We start from the raw sequence: 15,150 nt of genomic DNA on the forward strand, positions 1-15,150 counted from the left end.
CGGGTGCTTGAGAGGCACCGAGGATTCAGGACACTCTTAAAGATGAATAATTTGATACTCTCTGTGTGTGTGTGTGTGTGTGTGTGTTGGCTGCAAGAACACACTTCTGCCTCATTTGGAAAGAGATTGAGTATATGTAGATTCTAACCAAAGCTCTGTTTGTGGATCATCTCCTCTAGGCCATGCTGTTCTAGCACCTTCCTTGGATTTTCCCGTGGGAGTCGCAGGATGGCTGTGAGTCAGGTACTATCCCCACAATTCAGAGGTTCAGAGAGGTGAGATGGTGCCCACGTCACACGGCTTTGTCAGTAAGATTCAGGGTTAAAACTCAGGTTCTGCAGAATGGAACCCAGTGTCTCTGTGCTCGCTGCAAGACAGGGGGTGGGGGTGAGGGAGCTCACTCTCTGGACCCTCGGCACCTCAGACCTGACCTGCCAGGGTGCTAAGGATCTGCCCTTGCTGTGCACACAGGTAGCAACTAGGTCCTTGGGTTACACAATGTGCAGGCATGGGACATCAGGCAGGCTTTCCCTTACTCCTAGCCAGGATTCTTGACAGAGCAGAGCAGGCAAAAGCCCTCTGGCCTGGCCTCTGGCCTGCTCAACTCTAAAGAGTGAAGCTCTAACCATAAGTCATGGCTAGATATGGGTTGATTTCCTGCCCCTGAGTCTAGCCCGGTCTGGGCCAGGCCAGAGTCATCACTGCAGTAAAGACTAGCCTGAGCCAGGGCCTGGCGGCTCACCCCTGTAATCCTAGATACTCTGGAGGCTGAGATCCAAGAATTGCTGTCCAAAGCCAGCAAGGGTAAGAAAGTTGTTGAGACTCTATCTTCAATTAACCACCAAAAAGCCAGAAGTGGACCGGTGGCATAGGCTTCGAGATGCCAGGCCATGCTCTGTGGAGCTGCTTTCTCGTGTGTCTGTCTGACCTCACAAATGTGTGCAGGGCAGCCAACACCCAATGTGTCAGCCTCTGTGTTTAATAGGAGCTGCGTGGGCATAATCTCAGGGGCTGCCCCCAAAAGTCTGGGTGCAAGGCTTCATGACTGGGAGTCGGGGCTGTGTACTGGCTTCTCTGTTCCAGCATGGGTGAGCCTTGAATGCTTGGCCACAGTCTACCCACGCCCCTCTCATGCAGCACTGGGGTCAGAGTCGCTCGCTCTGCTCCTCAGTTGGGTCCTGTGTGACCGCAGATCATCCAGCCTGGATCTCAGCGTCTCTGTGTCCCTGCAGTGCCTCTAAGTCCCTCCCTCTCTGTCTCTAGAGCTGAGCTCTTCTCCACTCCCTCCCTCCTTCGCTCAGCTCTGTCCACCTCTTCTCTCCCTGGCTGAGCTGGTGTGTCAGCATCTCCCCTGGAGCTGCCTCCGTCTCTGCAAACGTCTCAGTGACTATTTCCAGATCTCCCCCATCACCCCCCACCCCTCTGGTTTCCTCTCACCCAAAGGCCCCCTCCCTATCTTACACGGGGTCTCTGACTCCCTTTCTTTCGTGTTCTCATCCCCACCCCTCCCAAGTGCTCCCTAGACCTTGGTTTGTCATTGAGCACCACAGCTATCACCCTGTTCGCTTGGGTCTGTGTGCATTCCTAAAGCATCCTATGTCTCTTGCAGCTCTGTGTCCCCAGGGGCCAAGCATTGGCCTCCATACCTACGAGTCTGTGCATGGAGGTAGCTGAACACACTTGGCCCTCCTTTCTACTTTTCGTGTCCTTTGTGTCTCCCTCTTTTTCACTTGTCCCTTACTACCTAAGAGTCTGGGGTTCCTTTTCTGTGGGTGTCTGCAGCTACTTCTCTTCATTTACGTACTTCTCCTACAGGTTGTTGGCTTGCTCTTTTAAAGACTTTGTTTCTTTCTCTAGCTCTATTTTTGGGAACAGCTCTGCCTTCTGCCAAGATGACTTTTATGTTACTTCTGGAGCCTCTCTCCTAGATTTTTACATCTGTCTCACTTTTTCTTCTGCCCCTCCTTTCTGAACATCCTTTTCACTCTCTCTACCTTTACCCTCCCTTTTCTCTCCCTCTCTACAAACTGGACCCTAGCCTGTACCCTCCTCCAGATTGTCATACTCGCACCATTACCAACAAAAGCCTCACCTGCAAATCCCCATTTTCTTAACCATGCCCACCCTGGTCCCACCCCTTTATTTTCCATAGCCACCGCCCCGTCAGTGGGAAGCCTCTGCCTAGCCACGCCCCACAGAGGACAACCCTCCAATCAGAGGCCACCAGCTTCCAACCCCATCCACACTGCACCACCGCTGTGGGCCTGGTCGCCTACCTGCTGGGTACCGTTCGTTGACCGGCCAGCTGTCCACCTGCAGAGTGGCGTTTCCACCGCTTCGAGTAAAGCGCACCACATGGTATTTGCCGTCGCTCACGATGGCGTTGGGCTCATCAATAGTAATGTCGTCCGTGCCCACATTAAAAATCACCCCCACGGTGCCCTGGTCCTGAGGACAGGGAGGTTAAAGATCAGAGAGAGACCTGGAAGGAGCAATTGGTCTCTCCTTGTAGAACTCCACCTGTGGCCGCTATAGGCCAGCAGCCTTTTACAGATATATAATGTCCCTTTCCTGGTCTCAACCACCCAAGGAGGTAGGGATGCTGGGGGCTTGTCTCCCAACCCATGTGCAGGTGGAAGAATAAAGCCAGGCTCAGAGGTTGGGGGCAGCCAGGACCAGGAGCCCCTTCTGTTCATCACCCATCTTTTGCGGTTTAGGGGGGAGGGTTGGGTGTTGTTGGTTTTTTTTTGTCGGTTGTGGGGCTTGAACTCTGGCCTGAGCACTGTCCCTGAGTTCTTCAGCTCAAGGCGAGCGCTCTACCACTTGAGCCACAGTGCCACTTTTGGTTTTCTGGTGGTTCATTGGAAATAAGAGTCTCGCTTTTTTCTTTTTGCTTATGTGGTGCTGAGGAATCGAACCCAGGGCCTCAGGCATGCAAGGCAAGCGCTCTACCACTGAGCCAACTTCCCAGCCCCTCCATCTTTTGCTTTTGAGTTCATTGAAAATATTCACAAATGTTTACAAAGCACCTACACAATGCAAGGGCCACTGAACCCAGACAAGGTCGATGGGGATCCAGCTGGGGACCAGCCTGGCTCTCAGAGTAGAAGCTTCCCTAAGGCAAGGAAGTCGACAGATGCCTTAGAGGAGCTTTACGCCGTCCCCATCCCCACCCCCACCCCCTACCCCTCTGAATGCCCTGCCCTAGGTGGCAGCAGAGCTACCCCTCCCCCCCCAGGTCTCCAGCCTGCCTGGTGGACAGGCAGCCCCTCTGCAGTCACGGTGTGGGACTCTCCCAGCCTTATTCAGGGAAGGGTGTAGGGTAAGGGATGGCACTGGGAGTTGGGGAAGAGCAGGCAGAGGATAGACAAGGACTGAGACCGGCTGAAGGGGAACAATTTGGGGACACAAGCCCAAGGGGGGACCCTGAAGGGGCCATCTGATATGTAGGCCAGATCCCAAAGGTGCCAGGCCCTGTGGGAACCATGTGCAAGTGATCTGTCATCCCTCCAGTAGGGGGTGCTCTAAGAAAGTTCACAGCGCCCCTGCTGTATCCAGGAAGAAACTGAGGGCTAGGGAGGTTAATGAATGGAAGGTGGCTCAGTGGTAGAGCGCTTGCCTTGCATGCAGGAGGCCCTGGATTCAATTCTTCAGCACCACGTAAGCAGAAAAAGCTGGAAGTGGCTGTGACTCAAGTGGTAGAGTACTAGCCTTGAGCTGAAGAGCTGAGCAACAGTGCCCTGGCCCAGAGTTCAGGCTCCATGACCAAACAAAACAAACCACCCACAAACAAAAGAGGAGAGCCCCAGGTCTGAACCCCAGCTGGCCTGACTCCAAAGCCAGTGCTCTTACCCCTGTGCCAACAAGTCTGGGGAGACAACTCAAAGAGCTGGGGCTGAGGATGGGCTGGAAGCCATCAGAACTGGACGGCCCATTGGCTTAGGTCCTCTGCCTAGGCCCCTGTGCCATTCACCTGCCCCTTCCAGACATGGAGCATGGTTCCTAAGCCAGCCCTGCCCTTCCCCACACAGGGCAGACTGGAGGCGGACCAGCCTTGCACAAAAACACACTATATTCCTGGCGTCTTCCCCAAAGACTCCAGCCTGGGCAAGAGGAACCACTGGACTATCACTTCCCTGGTGGTCCTGGGGGTGGAGGCAGGATGCACAGCTATTGTCACTTTGGAGATCCTTTCCTATCCCAGAACCTAAACAAGCCACACACGCCTGCATGCACACGTTCACACGCACACTCCAGATGCAGCAAAGCAGGGAAACTGAGGCCAGCCTTGTCTAACCAAGAGTATTAGCGAGCCCCACCCAGGTGCCACCCACAGCCTTGACAACATCCCCAGGGAGATGGGCTCGTCATCTGCTCCTCACCCTCCAGCCTGCTCCTTACTATTGTTAGTAATAATATCACCCAGAATAGTGCCAGCCTCTTGCATGCCTGCAGGCTTTCTCCCTACGAGACTCCGCCTGGGCAGAGATGGCACAAGAGTGCGTGCAACCTGGGCGCTGGAAGGCAGGACACCTGGGCTGCCTAGAAGGCAGCGGAGCTGGGAGCTGTGCACTCCGGGGGAGAGGCAGCTCCCCAGAGCCGTTCCCGATGTGAAGTCAGTTGTCACTTCTGTTAAAGTCATTAATTCCTAATTCCCCAATTACCTCATTAGGCGGCGGTGGGGAGAACGCGGCCGCTCCTACAGCAAATAATTATGGGAGTCAAAATTAATTTGGCAAAGTGGAGCGACGCTTTATTAGAAACGTCAAATTGCTTTTCTCTTATTTTGCTGCCGCCTCCCCACTCTCTGAGAGCTGCTAACGACGCTGTGGTGGGAGCTGATGTGTCACCGCAGGAGGGTGGCGTTTGGGGGCTGCCCACAGGGGGCTTTAATCTGTCTGGGGCGCAACTTTCCCTACAGTGCTGGCCTCTCTAGTGGCCCTCACCCTTGCCAGGCTCCCCACCCAGGCACCAAGCACACACAGAGGATTGTGGAAAGGAGAGAAGATACCTTGCTCACAGCCCTGAGAAGAAGTACCATCCCTTACACCTGCAGGTCAGACACACACACACACACACACACATACACACACACACACACAGCCCAGGTGGCCAGACCCAGGTGATCAGTTCCCTGAGCACTCCGTGCCAACAGAGCAGTACTCTGCGTGCATTACACACTCATTTAAGCCACTGGCATGGCATCTCTCTGCCCTCTTATCTTTGCTCCACCCAGGGAAGCATGCTCAGAGAGCTGCAGTGATTTGAACAGAGACAGAACAAGAAAAGAGCAGAGCTGAGATGTGAACCCAGACCATCTTCTCCACAGCTACAAATGACCTCACTCAGAAGAGGCAAAGATGAGAGGAAGAGCTAGGAGCTGGGGGCTCACAACTGTCACCCTAGCTCCTCAGGAGGGTCAGATCCGAGAATCCCAATTTGATAGCCCGCCCAGGCAGAAAAGTAAGACTCTTATTTCCAATCAGTCAGCAAAAAGCCAGGAGTGGAAGTGCGGCTTAAGTGGTAGAGCACCAGCCTCCAGTTTAAAAGCTAAGCAGAAGCCGGGTGCCGGTGGCTCATGCTTGTAATCCTAGCTACTCAGGAGGCTGAGATCTGAGGATGGCGGTTGAAAGCCAGCCTGGGCAGGAAAAGCTGTGAAACCTCTTATCTCCAATAAACCACCAGAAAACCGGAAGTGTGCTATGGCTCATAACCTTGAGCTGAAGAGCTAAGGGACAGTGCTCAGGCATAGGGTTCAAGCCCCATGACTGACAAAATATAAATAAATAAATCAAGCAAGCAAGCAAGCAAGCAAGCAAGCTAAGCAGAAATTGGAGACCCCGAGTTCAAGCCCCAGTACCAGCAAACACCAAAGGGCGTGGGGGAAGTGAGAGGAACAGCAGCCTGGCCCGCAGTGGACCCTGCCACACAGACAGATGACTGAAATCCCAGCAAACACTGCTTCGCGGGGAATGTACAAGCAGAGCAACATGGGGTGCAAGCTCTCTTGGCCGCAGCCATCGTGCACCCAGCGCCACACTGCCATTCACAGCCACACCATCTCTGCCAACAGGCTCCACTCACGGAGACACCGTCTGTCTCATTCGCTCACAGGCACAGGTCTCTCTCCCAGACCCAACTCTCTCCCTTGCTCATCTTTCCTCTGTGCCCCCTCCCTAGTGGGTGTCATTCGTCAGCTGCCACTGCCACAGCAGCCACACTCTGCCCACAGGCCGCCTCCCCCCTGCCTCCTTCCTTCACACCCTGGTGTTGGGCGGGAGGGTGCCAACTTGGGAACTGTGCATCCCTAGCCTCCAACCGACGGGGAAGGTCAGCGCCTTCTCCTCTGGCCTCTAGGCTTCCTTCCCAGCCCACACCTTTCTGACCCACAGCCTGGCCGCCTCACAGCTCAGGGGCCTGGCCAGGCAGGGAAAACTGGCAGAAAAGGGGTCCACATGTGAAGATGGAGACTGAGGTCAAAGGCCCAGAACTTAAGACTATGGGGAGGGGTAGGAGGCAGGCTGACTCCAGTCTTCCCTGGGAAGACTGGGGGGTGGGGGTGGGGGGAGACACAGAAGGAAGCACTGAGAAGGAACAGAGGTCAAGGAGCAGAAGAGGATGGGGGTGGGGGGAGGGGAGCTCAATACACAGGGAAGGGGCAGAGGTCTGGGCCAGGATGTGGGCTGGGCCAAAAGGTCAGTGAGGCTTGAGCTTGGCCAGAGTCTGGTGAGGGGCCTGCTGGGAGGGCTCAGGTCTCAGAGGTCAAGAGCAGGGCAGAAGCCAGGGCAGGATCTGGAGAACCACAGTGGCTGCTACTTGGGACCAGGTCTAAAAGAGGGGAAAGGCCAAGCGCTGGTGGCTCACGCCTGTAATCCTAGCTACTCAGGAGGCTGAGATCTGAGGATTGCGGTTCAAAGCCAGCCCAGGCAAGAGAGACCGTGAGACTCCCATCTCCAATAAACCACCAGAAAACCAGAAGTGGCGCTGTAGCTCAAATGGTAGAGCGCTCGCCTTGAGCTGAAGAGCTGAGGGACAGCGCCCAGGCCCAGAGTTCAAGCCCCACGATCGACCAAAAAAAAAAAAAAAAAGAGGAGCAAGAATGGATGCAGGACACCCTAGTGGACTGCTTTAGGTGGTCTAGGAGTGAGCAGACGGGTGTCACAAATGTGGGGGATAGGGCTGGGAAGGTGGCTCAGGGGTAGAGTGCTTGCCTTGCATACATGAGACCCTGGGTTCGATTCCTCAGCATCACATAAGCAGAAAAAGCCAGAGGTAGCACTGTGGCTCAAATGGTAGAGCGCTAGCCTTGAGCTGAAGAGCTGAGAGACAGCGCCCAGGCCCAGAGTGCAGACCCCACGACTGGCAAAAAAAAAAAAAATGTGGGGGACATTTCAGAAGGCTACAGAAGAATGACCTGGAAGGCTCAAGGAAGCCTTTGACTAGGTTTATAGTAAGTTTGGGACTCAGGAGCTCTATGAACCAGATGGGTGGTTCTGGAGATGTGGTGGATGACCAGGAGAGGGCCGAGGCTCAGCAACAGAACTACTGAGGAAAGCCCCTGGGACCAGGGGTGGAGGACCCGAGGGTGCGAGGGGAGGTGCTGAAGGTCTGGAGGGATTTGGAGTTGGGGAAGGTGGAGTGGAAGGGCTGAGCCCCGGTCCTTACAATGTGCAGCTGCAGATAGTCCCCGAGGCCGGAGGCGCTGTCCACTCGCACCAGCACGGCACTCCGCTGATGGGTGCTAAAGCCCACGGCCAGGCGGTCCATCCTCGTGCTGGGCCGATCATTGGGGGGCCATGTGTAGGTGATGAGAGCGCCCCCCTTCCCAAAGATGTATGTGGTCCCAGCTGCGGAGAGAAGGGAGAGAGAGGAAGCGCTGGGTCAGAGGGACAAACTCAGCAGGTCTTTGGGTTGTGGCCACAGCATGAGGCCTCCATGAGCCCAGGGTGCGGACGGACGTTCAGCCCTGATGCCCTCAGCAGCCACCACCAGCCCCTCGGCCTTAGGCACACTTGGAAGGCAGGTACCTGGGTGATAAGACAGCCTGGGCACACACTCGGGCAGATGTAGCTGCCTCATCAAGAATCCTAGCTTTAAATACAGCAAAACAAAAGAGGTAATACCCTGACACCCAGAGCATGCCCAGAGAGGAGCTGCAAGCGAACCAGACAAGTGTACCTGGGCAGGAAGGATGGGGTGGGAGGGGGACACACAGCTCAGTTTCTGCTAACAGAGATGACAGATCCAAGATGTGGGTTTCTTGGGGGCCAGAGTTAAGCAGTAACAGGGCCAGGTGAGGGCGGGAGGATGAGCAGGGCTGTGGGCAGCTCTGACTCACGGGCCTGTCTCTGGCTCGCTGCCAGTGTCTGTCCATCCCCCTGCCTCAGGCCCCTCCCAACGCCCTGAGAATCCTCCAAGTTCATCTCAAACCCATTGCTTCCACCTTCGGGTAGGGGTGCTGGGTCCCAAAGCAGGGAGTTCTGGAGCCCTGCCCAGAAAGGAAGAGACAGACATGGGGGGGGGGGGAGGCTGACAGCCAGAGGAGGAAGGAGGCAGAGAGACAGATGGACAGAGAAGGACGGAGAGGGATGTAGGTGAGAAGCAGGAGAGTGGGAGCCCAAGATGTAGGTTCCCTCTCCCAGCCTTCCCCCACCCCACCCTCTCTCCCCTTCTCCCTCTCCTCTTCGCCATCCGGCTGCCGGGGGCGGGTGTGAGGTCCCTAACGATCTCAGCCCCAAAATAAACCCCATTAGTCGCCATGTTCCCTCCTGCGGCTGACTGAGCTCCCTGGGGGTGGGGTGGGGATGGGGGCCTGGTCACCCAGTTTCTGAGAAGGGAGCCTTGTCTGGAGTACTAGGGCTCTGGAGCCTGCAGGGAAGGGAAGGAAAGGGAACCGTCTTTGTTCTTTAAGATATAAATGGAGCAAATGAGATTCATAAAATGCTTAATTAAATAATTAGCCATTAACCACTCTTCTCAAACCACTACTTGGGGTGAAAAGGGTTCAAGGAAAGCCTAGACCTGAGAGAAAAAGAGAAGCAGACAAGAGCGAAGGGCAGAAACCCTGGAGCATGCTGGGAGAACACAGGTGCCTCAGGTCTCTCTCCGCAGGTGCTCCTTGTAGTTCAGGCAATCAGGTGGAAGAGAGTATGTGCCAGGGAGCACCACGGCCGCCACAAGAGAGGGGCTTTTGAGTGCCTGGAAGGGAGGCATTCTCTGCTTGGTGACTAGGAGCTGAGGAAAGAAGGGGAGCTTGCTGCCTGGGTCCCCAAGAGGCCTGAGTTAGTACTGGGGAAGCAGGAGCCACAAATCCCCCCCTCCCCCGCCCCGCTGTCCCCTGGCCCTGCCACACTGCCCTGTAGGTTATAAATGGAGCAGATGAGATTCATATAAAGGAGAGAGTGAGAGGCGACCCCCAGGGGCAGGGCAGACGGGGAAGGATCACCTAGATGTCTAATGACTGACAGCGCACCCCAGCTGTGGTGGGGAAAACACACCCAGCACACAGGAAGCCCAGCTCTGCCCAGCCAAGGCTCCAGTGTCCTTCCTCAGGACCCCTCAGGTTGGACTTGAAGTTTAGTGTGGAGAGCTGGCTGGGGGTGGGGTGCACTCCTGCGGGTCACTGGGCCTGGAGGAGACAGGGGGGGAACCTGGAGGCCAGAGCTCCCTGCACAGGCTAGGCCTCAGCCTGTACGGTCTCTCCACTCCCAACACTGCAGCACTCCGGCAAATCGGCTGTTTCCATGGCAACTGTAATACCCAGGGTCCTCCCTCCACTCACAAGCTGCACGTCCAATTTGGGGGCTGGGAGGGGGGGAGCTCAGTGGCTGACCTTCCTCCACAGAGGCTTCCAAACCAGAGGCTGGCAGCCTCTTCGGCCCTGGGTTCCACGGCCCCCGGGGAGAGGTTTATTGGCTTTCTTGGTCCCTGCACAGCAGGGGAGGCACCCCCATCTACCTGGAGTCTGAGATACCCAAGGCGCTCAGGTGTGGTTGGGGGCGAGGCGGGGGAGAAGCGCTTCCTCCTCCCCACCTCAGCGGGAAGGGGGTGGGGTGGGGACAGGCTGATGGCCTGTGGGGGGGGGGCGGCCAGGCGGCAGGGATCCGGGGCGCGCGCCCCCCCCCACCCCGCAGCAGACACGTGCCCGCGCAGTGACGCACACCCAGGCCGCACACCCACGCACCCGGCCGCACACAAAGCCGGGGCAGGACGGGCGGCCCCGACGGGAGGCTCGCGGGCCGCCGCGAGGGTGGCGGAGGATGGCGATGGCGGCGGCGGCGGCGGCGGCGCACAAAGACGGCGATCGCGGGCGGCCAGGGCAGGGCGAGCCCCGGCCCGCCGCGGCCCCCTCCCCAGCCCTCCCCCGGGATTTACTACCCAGCTGTTCCCACACTGCAGCCCGGTTTATTACGCTGGGCGCGCGCGCGAGCCCGTGGAAGCCGAAGGGCGTTTATCACACGGAGGGGGACCGGGTGGAGAGGCTTCCTGGGCCGAGGAGGTGAAGGATGAATGCTTTACTGGACCCGGGCGGCGGCAATTGCCCTGGGGACACATTTCTCTCCCCGGCGCCCGGGCTGCAGCCCGCGGCGAGATCAGGAAGGGGGGGGTTGTTGGACGGAGGAGGCGGGGCCTCCGGAGGCCCTGCCCCGTCACGTGACCAGGAGCTCCGCCCACCGCCGACCCGGGGCCGGCTGTTCTCCGCCCGCCCCGCCTGGTTCCCCCAAAGAAGGCAAGGCTGCCTTCCAGCAGACACGGAGCCACCACCCCGCATCTAGAACCTCTGACAGCCCCCACGGGGGGCTCCGGAGGAGGCGGGGCCTGAACCAAGCCCCCCCCCATGCTGCCCAAGAGTGGTGCACACCCGATGTTCCCTAGGAAGTCGCTAGCGAGCAGGATTGTACATGCATTTCCGGGAGTAGTACACACCTAAAGCCCTCAGCAAGAGTGTTTCCTGGCCAGACACAAGAAGCCAGAGAGGCCAGGGCTGGCACCTTCTGCCCACACCCAAAATAGTCTGCTCCAAGCCTCCCACACCCAGAAAAAAAAAAATCAACTGGACCAGTAAAACACTGGAGACCATCAAGAATTGTTCACACTCCCCACACACCCGCATTGTAGAAAGAAAAACAACAACAAAAAGAAAAAAAAACAACCATTAATAATAGCCAGCAAAAGCCGGGCACCGGTGGCTCACACATGTCATCCAAGCCATGCTGGAAGCTGAGATCTGAGGATCTCAGTTCCAAGCCAGCTCTGACAGGGACATCTGTGAGACTCTTATTTCCAGTGAACCACCAGAAAACCAGAACTGGCACTATGACTCAAGTGGTAGTGTTAGTCTTGAGCTGAAGAGCTGGGGGACAGCGCCCATGCCCAGAGTTCAAGCCCTACAAAAAAAAAAGCTAGCTGACCAGACTCACAACATAATCGCATCCCCTGCCAGCTAGAATGACCCACGCAGTGCAGACTATCTACTTGTGTCCCTGCAGTCTCAAAAGCCATGACAAAAGTCTTCTGAGAGATCTAAAATTGAGGGAGGATAAAGCTCCCGCAAAATCCAGAAAAAAAAAACTATCCTAGGTGCCTACAAGTAACACCAGATCCTTCTGTAAGACCCTCCACAGTTCAGAGCAGGGAGATCTGCACTGGCCCAGGTCCCTGAGCTCCAGTTCTCTCTTGATCTAGAATCCTGGAACTTGTCTTCACCACTCTTAAACCCATGCTTGGTCATAAACCATGTGTTCTGAACTCTACCAAGCAAACACACCCATACCCAGAATTAAAATATATGCTGGCTCTTTTATAAGCTCAAGGGATAAATCCAGAAGCCCTGGAAGCTAATGACTCAGAGCTGAGCTGGGAAGGACCCTTCCTTCCCAGGCTTCCTAAGAGCACCAGAAATGAAGGCTCACAGCTCCTCAAGAACTCTGAAACCAGAAATTGGGAAGCAGGAGGGTGGCACCTCCTCAATCCATTTTTAGGACCCAAATGTGCTGGCCTTGCCATGCCCCAGTGTGCCATCAAGAGTGTCACTGGTGTCTGGCAGGTGGGCAGGGACTTTATATAACAGGGGTTGGGGGATGGGTGGGGAATGGGGAAGAGGTGAGGAGGAGGCAAGTAGAAACCCAAGACTCCAAGAAGGGAAATGGAGCAGTAGGTGAAGCCTGGCCTGGGATGGCCTTCAACCCAGCATGGAGTCCCCAGAGAAGTCAGTTCTCACCTCTCCAGGTAGTTAAGGTGAGCCAGAGGAGGGGTTCAAGATAACAGATGGCCTCCTCTCTTCTCTTCCATCTTTTCTGGGCCCTATCTGCCTTCCTCTCAGTCACTTCACCTTCCAGACGGGACCATCTACCTCCAACCACATCCACCCCTGTGTTCCACAGCCTCCAGCTCCTCCTTTAGTTCTTCATGGCCCTGGGTGGCCATTGGCCACCTTTTTCCTCTGCCCAGCCAGAGGACAGCTATCTCTGAACCAATCCCAAGGCCAACATTCCATAGATCTCCTCTATTCCCACCCAAGCTCTTTCTGCCCATGTCCCTGAAGTATCAGAAGCCATAACAAAAACCTTCTGGAAGATCTAGAATGGCGCGAGGATGAAACCGCCTGGGTCCATGCTGGTTCCCTCTGCCCATCTCCTGCTCTTTGTCTGCGCCTTGGACACGCCAGCTCCTGGGGCCTCCTTCCAACCTGCCCATCATTCCTACACCAGCACCTCTCTCCTATGGCTCCTCTTTCACCTCCTCCAGGACACCTGACCCCCCCTCCTTTCCTATCTCACTCCTTCATGCCTCACTTTGCTGCCCAGAAAGACCATGGCCTCTCCGGGCACCTTTGCCAGCACACTGGACCTCAGGGGAACCAAACAAGGACAGGGAGGGGAAGAGAGCTAAAGAGGACCAGAGAGATCCCGGGGAGAGAGAGGGAGTTCAGATTCCAAGCAAGGTATGGGGTGAGAAGCTGGGAGTACCATGTGGGGCAAGCCCAGCTGAGCCAGAGATTACATGAAGGAGACTATAGCGAGGAAGAGAGAAGAAAGGAGTAAGGAAGCGTGTCTGAAGGGGTGCTCTGGGGGAACTGGATGGAACAAAAGTAGAGGCATGGAAAGGGAGATAAAGAAGCAAGAGAAAGGGGAGGAAAAGAAGGGGGGGGAGACAGGAACTAATACTAGGAAGCCAGGAAGATGATATGGAGGACAATAGTAGGAAGACAAGAGACTGGGCCAAGACAGAGGTGGTGAGGGACGGGGGTGCAAAGAGATGAAGGTGCAAGTGAACAAGATGATGGAGCAACAAGAATGGAGTCAAAGTGAGAGGTGATGGGCAGACACAGCATCAACGAGGGTCCAGGGAGTAGGAAGAGACAGAAGTTCAGAAACTGGAGGCCACCCTGGGACTGAGTGAAAACGGATGAAGGCGCGATGACAAGATCAGAGGTGATAGGGACCTCGAGGGGTCAGAATGCCAGAGGGAGGTGACAGAGGTGACAGACACTAGAGACGGAAGGACAGGCATGGGATGAGCTGGAGGTACAGAAAAGGGAGGCAATGGAGGACTGGGGGGGAGGGGGAGGGGTACCCTGCAGGAGGTAAGAGGGACAGAGACGGAGGTGGTGGGGTAACATAGCAGGACAAGGTACAGAGATGGGGGGGGGGAGAACAGAGAAGGGAAATGATGAAGAGACTAAAATGAGAGGTGATGAGGTTCCCTGGGATGAGAGGCAACAGAAGCTCTGGGATAGACCGTGGAGGAGAGACTGAGATGGAAAGCCATGAAGGCTGGTGTGGAATGAAACAATGTGGAGAGGAAGATGTGCAGGAAATGGGGGACACACAGCATGCAAACTTGTGGGGGGGCCGGTGATGGGTGCCTGGAGTATGGAACACAGAGGTGGGAGGTGACAGGTTCAGAGATTTACCAAGAACCCCCAGAAGCCCAGGAGTAGTGAGGGGCCTGGGCTGGGAGGGCAGGAGGGCGGCGGGCAGTGCTGGGGCTGTCTGGGAAGGAAGGGAAGCGAGCTGACAGCGGTGACCCAGGGCTGACAAGGAGATCACAGGGAGTCTGGGAACGTAGAGATGCTGGGACTACAGGGGTGAAAAGCAGAGGAGGGAGAATCAGAGATGGGGGAAATAGGAATGGGCAAATGAGAGGACTGAGGAGGGTGGGGGGAAGGAAAGTCCGCGGCTGGATGGGCAGAGGTGAACCAGACAAGCAGTGAGAGGGGCCGAGGGGACAGATGGGAGGGGGGAGCCCCCCGAGGGTGAGGCCGAGGCCGGGGGTGAAGGAACCGGGGTGGGGAGGGAAAGGAAGGGAGCGAGGATGGGAGGGCAGGAAGGTGGTAACAAAGCAGCCACGGTGAAGGTGAGCCGCGGAGGCTCGGGGAGTGGGGGGGGGGGGGAGGAAGGCAGACATGGAGGTGAGGGCGGGGCCCGGCGGGACGGGGAGGTGAGGGGCCGGCTGGGGTGCGGCCCCGCGGGTACCCCGAGGCCCCGGGGCCACTTACCGTGCCCGCCGCGGGTGAGGAAGGGCATGCGGTTGATGGCGATGGGCACGGTGCCGTGCTTGCTGTGGAAGTGGTGGACGTGGTGGGTGGTGCTGAGGCTGGACGAGACCCGGGCCCCCTCGGCCGCCCCCAGCAGCAGCAGCAGCAGCAGCAGCAGCAGCGGCAGCGGCGGCGGCGGCGGCGGGAGCAGCGGGAGCGGCGGCGGCGGCGGCGGCGGCGGCGGCCGGGGCCCGGCCAGGGCGGGGGGCCGGCGCGGGGTCCCCCCCGGCCCGCTCCCCCCGGGGGGCATCTCGGCCCGGGGGCGGCCGCCTCACAGCCCCATGGCCGGGGGGCGGGGACGCGCGGCCCCGCGAAGCCCCCCCTCCGGCTCCGCGCTCCGGGAGGACGGGGCGGCGGGGGAGGTGGGACGGGGGGTGCGGAGAAGGAAAAAACCGGAGCCCCAGCCTCGGCCCGGAGCCCGCGGGAAATCAACTGGAGGCCGCCGGAGAATCCGGGGTCCGCGGGGCGGCGACGCCGAGGTGCAGGACGCCGGGGTCCATGGCGGGAGGCGCGGGGTCCCCCCCCACCGCGGGCCGGCGGGGGTCGCCGTCAGAGCCCCGGGGGAGGGGGCATGGCGCGGGGCGGGGAGGGCAGGCCGCGCGGGGCGGGGA

At 57.6% G+C, this 15,150-nt stretch overlaps 1 protein-coding gene across 1 annotated transcript in view; it reads right to left on the bottom strand.

Moving 5' to 3' along the window:
- LOC138824271 (neurexin-2-like) overlaps positions 1–15,150 on the bottom strand; it is a 105,747-nt gene that overhangs the window by 20,566 nt on the left and 70,031 nt on the right. Inside the window, 2 exon segments of the mRNA XM_070018009.1 lie at positions 2,277–2,448; positions 7,666–7,847. Coding sequence (XP_069874110.1) covers positions 2,277–2,448; positions 7,666–7,847 — 354 coding nt within the window.

This window comes from Dipodomys merriami, unplaced genomic scaffold, assembly GCF_024711535.1.
Source record: "Dipodomys merriami isolate MVZ:Mamm:240054 unplaced genomic scaffold, mDipMer1.0.p SCAF_128, whole genome shotgun sequence".
Taxonomy (NCBI): Eukaryota; Metazoa; Chordata; class Mammalia; order Rodentia; family Heteromyidae; genus Dipodomys; species Dipodomys merriami.